The sequence below is a fragment of the Zeus faber genome (genome assembly GCF_960531495.2).
Source record: "Zeus faber genome assembly, chromosome: 15".
In the NCBI taxonomy this organism is placed as follows: domain Eukaryota; kingdom Metazoa; phylum Chordata; class Actinopteri; order Zeiformes; family Zeidae; genus Zeus; species Zeus faber.
The window spans coordinates 29617396-29627825 of NC_137194.1; the positions used below are offsets into that span (position 1 = coordinate 29617396).

A 10430-nucleotide genomic window follows, 5' to 3' on the forward strand; every position below is an offset into this window, starting at 1 on the left:
TCACCAGCAGGACCCATGCGGAGCCGTCGCTACGTCTGCTGACCGACATCTCAACGGCTCGTCAGTTTCACCACTCCTAGAAAACTGTATAAAAAACTCAGATCTCCAGTAAGAATGGAGCACTTCCTCTGTGGCACTCTGTTGTGTTGCTACACTGAAACTGCTCCTCTTGTACAAGATTAAATACTTTATTAACATAAAGTATATGTCTCTGATTTCCTTTGTAACGATTAGTCCGTCCACAAACAAAGTTTATAACAATTTAACTTTTACAGGAGGGGATGGAGGTTTCTCTGTAAAGAGCCGTTCAGTAGACTTGTGATCAAACCGTCTGTAATTGCAAAGAGTGAGAAAGAGTGTTTCATTTAATTTTATAATTCATCATTAATACTCTGTGTTGACATTGAGTGTAATCTCCCCAGCTCGTCGGCTGACCATATCCTTCCACTTGCAGCCAGAAAAAAAACAAACTGTATAAAAGATTGTATCTTATGTCATTGCACATGCAAGAGGAGCATTTTCAAACTTAAGAAGGCAGGAGGTGGGGTGGTTAAAGTTGCTTCTTCATTTGCGGACACTAGATTTTCTGGATCATAACCTGGAATTTACCTGAAAAGACAGACAACATTGCAGAGTAAATAATGAATAAATGAAGATTACTGGGACAGCGAGCTGGGATACGCACACACACACACACAATAAGGAAGTGGCAATACTTTGTTACTGTACTTAAGTTTGGGAGTATCTCCACTTAAGTTGTTCTATTTCTGTTGACTTTTACATTTACTACATAAAATCTGAGTAAAATTGGTAACCAATGATGTTAGTGAAAGCCAGTTATCTCTATCCATGTTAGCGAATCAAGGGTCATATCGAGCCAGCAACTAATCGTAAACACACACTCGAGCCGTGTTCAGAGTTGCCAGGCCTGCGGAATTGGTCTACTTTTTAAGTGATGAAACGGGTTGGTTTTTTTGTCTGTCAGGTTGGGGCATGGCTGGGTTTGTCATGGAGACCTGGCAACTCTTGTTAAAGGTGCAGTGTGTAGAATTTAGTGGCATCTAGCAGTGAGGTCGCAGATCGTAACCAAGTGAATAACCCTCCCCGTGGCAGTGCAACATGGTGGCCTGCGTGGAAGAGATGGTGGCCGCAAAACTCGCGAAAGGCCCTCTCTAGAGCCAGTGTCTGGTTTGTCCATTCTGGGCTTCTGTAGAAACGTGGCGATGCAACTTGGCGGCCTCTGTGGAAGCGTACCCACTCCCTATAGATAAAAACATCTCATTCTAAAGTAACAAAAACATGATTCTCATTTTCATGGGATTATACACTAATTAAAACATACTTATGAATATCATATTCCACTTCTGCCAGACACTTATCATTATCATATTCCATTTTTTGCCAAGTCTGTTCCGTTAATTCTACACACTACACCTTTAAATTTCATTTTTGCTGCATTGCTACTGAGCACAGGCATGTTCCAAAGAGCCACGACTACAGCAGCTTGTTGGAGAGCCACGACCACAGCGACGGCCTCCTCCAGCAGTGATGCTGCTCCACCTGCACCAGCTACGACTAATGGAGACTAACACCTGTAGCCGTGTTTACAATAAATGTTTTCTTGTGAGTGAGAGTGAAAGCTGTATCTTACAGTATGGAGTGCCTCTTGTGCTTACTGAAAAATACAGAACTATAGGAAACCAGAATAAAATCGGATTTACATTTAATACTGAAGTACAATAAATACCATATAATTACTTTTGAAAATTAAGTACCTTAAATGTCAGATTTTACTCAAGTAGTATTCTGATGAGTGACTTCCACTTTCACCAAAATAGATTTTTAATAAGATATCTGTACTTTTACTAATGTGGCTTTCCAATACCTTTTCCACCACTGTGTGTGTGTGTGTGTGTGTGTGTGTGTGTGTGTGTGTGTGTGTGTGTGTGAGTTTGTGTCGAAAGAAAGTATATTTTATTGTCATGGATATATCAGTAAGACATGTCTGTGTGGATGCAGCATGCAAACAAAACAATATATCCAATCATCAGTAGTATTTTGTACCCCCCACCCCTCATGTCACCTTCCCGAGGCATCTACATACTGGACGTGATTGTAAAGAACACACACACACACCCACACACAGATCAGACAGCAAGGATTCTGAGTCAAGAATCCCACTCAAAAAAGAATCCTACGTTCATAACAGAACGTGCGTTAACGCATCAAAAAAATTGGTGAACTCCAAAGGAGCTATTTGTGTTGGTGTAGCTGAGTATATGATAAAATAATGAAAATCTTTTGTCTTAAATTACCATCGCTTGAACCATAGCCTGGTTAATAAAATTGTCGAGTAAAGCAGTAACACATTGGAGGTGGCGCTGTTAAGACCATAAATGAGTCAATTACGAACAAACTCCTGTAATCATCTTGCTGATATTCAATATGATATTCAGTATAATGGCACTCTATTTTGCGATATTGCTTAACTCGACAGCAGAATTGTGTCTCATCATTCACTAATATCGTATTTTCATTGTGATACGAGACAAAATCCCACACCATATAGAAAAATTATTACATGTACGTTGGGTTTAAAATTGAACAGGCTAGCTCACAAATATCAAATTAAATGTTCGTCACACCCCTGGCCAAGATCCTTCGGTTATGTTTTCTGGTGTAAAAGGAATTACTTCCATGTTTATGGAAAGCCGTTTAAACATTTAATCCAAAAGATGAACTTGTAACTTTTTAAAAGTTACGAGTACCTATTTTTAAGTAACTAGCTGCAATTCTCACAGTTACAAGTAATTATTTGAGATTTACCAGTCAATGTGGATTAGGTGCTAGTACTTATTTATTGAGATCCCAGTAACTACTCCAATTGTTACTAGTAACTATTCAAATGTTTCTAGTAACAATTTAGACAATTTTGTCTTTGAATCCTATGGGGCTCTGTGTTTGAGATATTAAATATCTGCATCCAACTAGTAACTGTTGTGATTATTACTAGTATATATTACAATTGTACTAGTCACGATAAATTGAGTACTAGTACTTATTCAATAGTGACTAGTGCCGATTTCTTGCTGTTACTAGTAATGTTTCTCGTTTAAGCAGTTACAATGTATTTTTTACCCATCTCGAGAAATTACTGGTCAAAACAGCTTGTTGATATTTAAATTAAAAATGTTTAATAGTAAAAATGTAAATGCTACTCGTCACAAGGGAAAAAGCGCTAGTCCCTAATGAATAAGTACTAGTACTCAATTAATAGTGACTAGTAAGATTTAAATAGATACTAGTAACAATCGGAATTATACATTACGATATTAGAGAGAGGCAAATATTTGATAGAGCCCCATAGGATTCAATGACAAAATTGTCCAAATTGTTACTAGAAACATTGCGATAGTTACTAGTAACTAAAATATAACCACTAGTAACTTTTAAAAAGTGACTAGTTTGTCCTATGGATTAAATTTTAAAACAGCTTGCCATAAACGTATGGCTGACCAGAAATTAGCCTTGTACGGCTCAGATAAAACTAGAATAACAGGATCATGAACCTTTATTGTCCCAGAGGGCAATATGTGTTGCAAACAGTCTTATAATGAGAAACAATACATTTAAAAAAAAGGCACAAAATGTGATGCAACTATATTGCCACACTATTATATTCTGGGTAAATAGATGATGTAATTTGAACTAGAAAAGTAGTCAAATCCTTGCTTACATGCAGGCATGACTGACACCTCGGCCGTGACAATGCTCTTGACGCCCAGGTTTGAAAGGCCACCCCTCACCAGGCCACACGTGAAGGCCATATACTGTGGAAAAGACCGAAAAAAACAACAGTGATAAAATAACTAAATTATTATTTAGTGATATGGAAGTTTTGTAGAACATTTGACTGCCTATACTTTCCCTCAATAGAAGTCCGTATACTGCCACTCGCTTTAACCAGAAGCTTATCTGGTGGAGAATAAAGACCCCCACCCTTAGTATCCATTGAGTCTCAAAAATATATAGGTGACCAAAATAAGGTGAAATTTAAAAAAAATTATCTTTAGTACAAATTGCTTAGCTTTGTATACAGTCTCAGCAACACACTGTGATTTCGGCCAAAGTTACGAAATACGATCATTTGGAACAATTGCATCGTTTCTTACTGCAAAACTGCTGCGCTGAACGCTCAAATATACAAAGTGTATTGAACCGTAGAGTCTCTTTTTGATGTACTTGTTTTTGATGGTTTTTGTTGGCAAAAGACACTGGAAGTCATTGGGGGGTGAGAAGAAAACGTCTGTTCCTTGCAAAAGTACGACAGAAACTTTTGGTCGAAGTCAGTGGCAACAAATCTATGGCGTCAGTTTTATGTCATGTCGTGAGTGCGATAAATTATGCTCAAGAGCAAATTATATTATTTCACACACGCAGATATTAACTGCCACTCGCATGATATAAGTCACTGCAGACAAGTCAATAAATAAAAAATAAAACCAACGAGATATATCGTGCAAGTGGCAGTTAATATCTGCGTGTGTGAAATAATATAATTTGCTTGTGAGTATGTTTTATCTCGCTCACGACAAATGCCATATCTCACGCCATATATATGGACTTAAACCAAGTTCAAGTTCAAGAGATTATTTGTCACATACATACGGTAAGGCGAGGAACAATTAAGAGTAGAAAAAAGGTTCTTTGAAACCTTCAGAAAAAAACTCCTGACAATGAAGCTACATGAAGTAGATACGATATCTAATGTTAATCCAGAACTTCTTTAAGAAAAAAGCAATGCCAAGTAAGAAACCTAAAAACAACACAATGCAAATTATGTGAAAATTTCAAACATACCAAACAGAAAATGCATATTAAGTAACTGTGTGCCACCAAAATGTAATTATTAGATTCTATTGGCAATTCGTTTTGACAATCCGTTCCAGAGTGTTTTGAGTTGTTTTGTTGACAACAAACTCAGAGGTGGACAAATTTAGAACAAACTATAACAATCTTTAATAAACAAATTCAATCAAAAGATACAAACAAGCACCAAAGTAAAATTTGGAAGAATGTCACCAAACCTTTGGTGCGTGCTCCAAATACTGCTTTCCCGCTGAAAGCTGACTGAGTAACCGGAACTTGTTGTCCTGCAGTACATATATACCCTGCATAAGAAGACAATGGCAATTACACCCAACATTTCTATCCAAATGTCAGGGGAATTTTAAATCGATGTTAGAAATGTTCCGATAAATAGAATGTGAATCAGATGCGCGTGTTGGGTTGAGGCAAATTAACTGTCTCCCCACATTTTTATCTTTCAATGTTCAATGTCAATAAATGACGCATCTCTGTGAGGTGGATCCATATTATTACACTATCATAGGCTTATATATAATTGTGGCATAAAATGAACAGAGAGACAATGTAATTGTTAATCGCAATTATATGTATGACAATTGACAGACATAGGGTTAACAGTCTTACTTGGTGATTGGTTCTGAGGTTGTCAATTTGCTTTTTGAAGACACAGGTCCAAAAGTCCTTGCAGACAAATTTCATGACATCCAGCTCATCTTTAAACCGCGGTGTTTCTTTTGTGAACCTGGGTGAAAAGAGAAAGGAATTAAGGGGCTACAGCATATGATTACGGTGCGTGGCGTCATATTATTTCATTCAGTGGCCCAACAGTATGTGCCATTGGAATCCCCAAGCCCCAAGTTTGGATTCGAAACAAGCTCTTAGTTGATAATACCTCAAACCATCATTGAACATGTATGCAGTATCGAAACCTTAACAGAAGGAGAACAATACATTTGAATCACAACAGTAAAGGGTAAAACTAACAGCTACCTTTCTATAAGTCCTTGGCCAACCCTAAAGCCCATATTTTCCAATTTGGTAATGCTTCTTCCATTCTCCTGTGAAAACAGTGGAGTAATAACACATAACAACAACAATAATAATTATAATAATACACCTTATTTGTATAGCCTCATTCATATACACAAATAGAACGCTTTACATTCAGTAATATAAAAACAAGAAGAAATTAAAAGAATACGACACAGAACGACAGAACGAAAAATGCAGCGTACAAGAGTGTATTACGTCCAACGACAATTCCACTACAGCCACAATAAGTATAATTTTACCGCCTCTCCATTTTCGGGAAACTTGTAAATGTACTGTATCACTTCATAGTGCAGAAACTGGAAAAGGGCTTCGTCAGCCATTTCACTCTAAAGGCAGGTCCAGCGAAGAGCCGAAACGATCGCTTAAAGGGAACTACCGAATAATTTGATAAAGATGATGTCACACGCAAATTAAACTGTTCACGATAACGCCAAGGTGACACGTTGCATATTGTGAGTTTTCTACACAACGTTATCATTTAGCAAGTGTTGGTAATAATGAGCTGTTTCATTCCGAGGCGACCCCGATACTTCCGCCTATTCCCAACTATTGAATCGAAAGTAAACATGGCGGGGTCCTTTCTGAGCCGCCGCGTAACTGCCTGATAAATACGATGCGAATGAATTAAAGTACACATACGCAGAAAATGTTAAGGGGGAGAGGTTGAAAAACAACAACAATGATGTCGAAACAGAGATTTTTTTCTTAAATGTAATTCCTACGCATGTTTTCAACGGTCTGCAATAAGAAGGCTAAGAATATAAGTCAGGCTGATAACACAGATACCTACATAAATTGTAGATTGAATATTCATAATAAATGGTTTACAGTTTATATTCGGGTTTCGTCTTGCGGAATGAATCATTGACTATTTATTCGTTGTCAAATGTCGACATCCGGACGCGGAGAAATGGGCACCGTACTGAAACAGCAGTCTTTTTATCTGCCCTTTTTACACATTGCGTCCGTCGGTTGCTCGGGCTTCTACTGCGTCCCACTGGAGGATCCCGGAAGTATTAACGCGCCAAGCTTTATCTCTTGTCACGGTCACATGGTGATAGGGAACGTGAGGCTGACGTCACATTGCTGAAGCAAGCCGCCATATTTGGGGGATCGCTCGCTTTGACTGTGGATGTCGCTTAGCATTCCTGAGTTTAGTTACAGGATGACTTGGAGTCTTGTTCAGCGAGAAACTGTCACAGGAAATCATGCAACCATCTTGTGTTGAAACCCCGACCCTTGTTTTTCTCCATTTTTGTACATTTTTGTAGATTTGAGCTGTTTCTTTATGCAATTATGCCACTTTAAATGCACATATCTGTATATACAGAGGCATATTCCCTCTATCTATACCAGTTTATTTCATTTTATTTTTATTGTATTTTATTCTATATATTTTTTATCTTATTCTATAAGTATTCCACTTACTGTATTACGTTTTAGGAGTCAGTTAGTCGGTCTATTAGAAAGGAATTTTCTACTTTTAATTTGATTTTATTTTTCATTTTTTCCTAGGACATATTGTGTGCTATCACCGGGTGCGTTGCATTACATTTCACTGCATATATGTATGGAAGTATGTATATGTATGTGACAAATAAAAATCTTGAATCTTGAATCTTGAATCTTGAATTAAATGGAAGCGACCCCCCCCCCCAAATGGCGACCGAAGTCCATAGCAGCCGTCAAACATCACATTCCCCATTGTTGGGTTGATTTTGAAATTTAAGCACACTTCAATATATATCTTACACCTTCATTTATTTTTATAATATATTTATCTATCTATTCTTTTTTGCATGTTTTATGCACATAGTTTTGTGTACAATTTTCAAATACTGTTTGTTAAATTGTATTTATTTACTTTTTAACATTCTTTAATCTTGTCAAATTATTTTTATGTGTAAGTGTACTACTAAATAAAAGAATACTGTTCTGGCTTTCCACATGCTTTCCACAAGCATTATGGTGGCAGCAGTGCCTCACAGCAAGAAGGTTCTGGGTTCATTTCCCACTTGGGGTGCTGTTTGCACGCACTCCGGAGTGTATCTCCTAATTAGGGGCCTTTCTGTGTGGAGTTAGCATGTTCTCCCTGTCCTCACATGGGGTTTCCGCCATATAATATTGTAAGAACATGCAGAAGAAACATTGTCGGACCAGCGATGGACGTTGGTCCCCAGACTGCCCCCCAGAGGAAGGACAAGCCTCAATGTGGGAAATACATTTCATGGCCCCCATTTGCATGTGTGTCAGGTATAGCTGCATGTGGTGTGTGTGACAATTAAGATGAGCTTTAACGAACACCAAGGCTCCCCTAGTGGCAACTCTGGTTGCCATGCATAGATGTCTGGAACCTATTGTTTCAGATATATTCAGAGATATTCAGCTACCTATCTATAGACCATCGCAACATTTTTGCCAAGGCTGGCGGTAGGCATCTGGAATTGTTTCATCCCATCCAATGTTCAATTTGCACAATTCCTGTAAAGATCAGTTTGCCAGGCCATGGCTTGCTTGCTTCTTTTGCTTTACTTGAAATCTGTACGCATCTGCACTCACTTTCCAGGTCACGGTGAGTATGATTTCAAACTTAAAAACAAACTTTTAAATCAATTAAATTAATCCTGTGGCGTTTGCGGTTGAAAGTGAAACGGGTGCCCTCCCGGGCCCCTGGGGGGACTGCTTGCTGTTGTGGGTGTGGGTCAGGGTGTGGGGGGTGGCTGTTGGCCTTTTGCTTCTGCTGCCCAGCTTGTCTGCAGCGGGCTCCCCGGGTGCTGGGGGTGGTGGAGGGCCCGTATATCTGGCAGCCTGCTGGCATCGGCGAGAAAAAAATAAAATAAAATTAAAATTAAAAAAAAATATATATATATATATAAGAAAAAATAAAATAAAATAATAATAAACTTGAATAAAAGGCAAAGTAAAAAAAAGAATAAAACTGCTAAATATACACAAATAGCCAAAAAGGCTCACCAAGAATGGCAAAATTTATAAAAAATTATAAAATGTACAGAATATGCTATGCAATCCTATGCACAGGATATTCCGGGTTGCAACCAAACAGTGAGCTCCATGTTGTACTGGCAGCACCAGGAAGCCACGTGCTCAACCTTCAATCTGAAGGCAGACTCGTCGTCTTCAGAGATGAGGCAGATGAGGGTGGTGGTCGTCTGCGAACTTTAGGAGCTCACTGAATGGTGTCTGGAGGTGCAGCCATTGGTGGAGAGCGAGAAGGGCATCAGGGGGAGGACGTGGCCTTTGGGGGACCGGTGCCGATGGTCCGGTGGTCCGTTCAGTGATCCCACCTGCAGGTTGAGTCCTGCACGCTCAGCTGGTATTCTCCCTACACAATAAACGTGTGCCCTAAATATGACTAACCCATTGACTGTTATTAATCATTAGTCATTTAGTGATTTACATTCACCGTGAAAAGAACCATGCGGAATTGTACGTTGGGAATTTTGATATTGTGCGTGTGTGATTGTAGTTCTTCTGAAGCGTCACAGGATGTCGCCATTAGCTAGTGTTATCAAGAGCATGTCGGCGGCCAAGGGGTGTCGCTCGACCCAGTCAGCACTCCGACCACCTGGCTGAAAAAGACTTATTTCTAGGATTCATCAGCTGCTACGGATGGTTTGTAGAGTGATTTGCAGACATGGGAGGTGCAGAGATCCCCCTGGTTCACTTCTCATTTGAGCGGATGTAGGAGGAAGGGAAGTTGCAACTTGAGAGACAAAGTAATTTACAGGATTAACAGACAAAAATGCGATTCATTTAAGATTCATCAAGTCAAAGATGAATGAGTGAAACTATTGTTGGAATGTCATGGCCAAAAAAACAACAATTCATCTCATCCTTTATTGAAATAGGGATCGTTCAGACTTTTTCATGAATAAAGTTGACACTTTTGGGCATGACATATCCCAGACAAAGGATACGACGTCACACTGCTGTATTCAGCAACAGTATATGAAGTATGATGGGTAAGCATTGAATTGAGGAAAAATAACAGTAAAACAAGTGGAACAGTTAGTGTTAACTACCAATAATGATGATAAACCAACACATACACACCAACAAACACGCATACTACATTGTGCACTACATCATGTACATTTGAGTATTTTTCGAGCTTATGGAGTTTGTGCGTAATCACCGGGTGTCATGACATTTCACTGCATATATGTACGATGAACTTGAACTTGAAGCTTAGCTTGTTTACGTTCCCCTAAGCAGTTTTCCATCGTCGTGTTAAAATATGGAGGTTAGAAACCCTGAGAGCAGATATCAGCCGTCCTCTGGCTGCAGCTGTGGAGGAGATTTTAGGATCATTTGAAAAAACCATCTCGGAGTACGAGGAGAAGGTTTCTCGTTTACAAGAAGAAAACAATGGCCAACGCGAGTTACTGGGCGCTGCACCGAGTCCCCGAGTTGTGCTGCACAGAGCAGGTCTGAAACAGGGGCACCCTTGGATTCATATTAATACCACATGTTGCCATTAATAATCA

At 39.0% G+C, this 10430-nt stretch overlaps 1 protein-coding gene across 1 annotated transcript; it reads right to left on the minus strand.

Annotated features, from left to right (window-relative positions):
* Window positions 1-359: 359 nt before the first annotated feature.
* trappc6b (trafficking protein particle complex subunit 6B) lies at window positions 360-6461 on the minus strand. The gene is made up of 6 exons (XM_080014830.1): window positions 6162-6461; window positions 5860-5927; window positions 5494-5611; window positions 5088-5171; window positions 3737-3830; window positions 360-609 (listed from the first exon to the last, which is right to left on the minus strand). Exons 1-6 carry the CDS (start codon window positions 6240-6242, stop codon window positions 578-580), a joined length of 477 nt encoding a protein of 158 aa, XP_079870956.1. The 5' UTR covers window positions 6243-6461; the 3' UTR covers window positions 360-577.
* Window positions 6462-10430: the final 3969 nt, after the last annotated feature.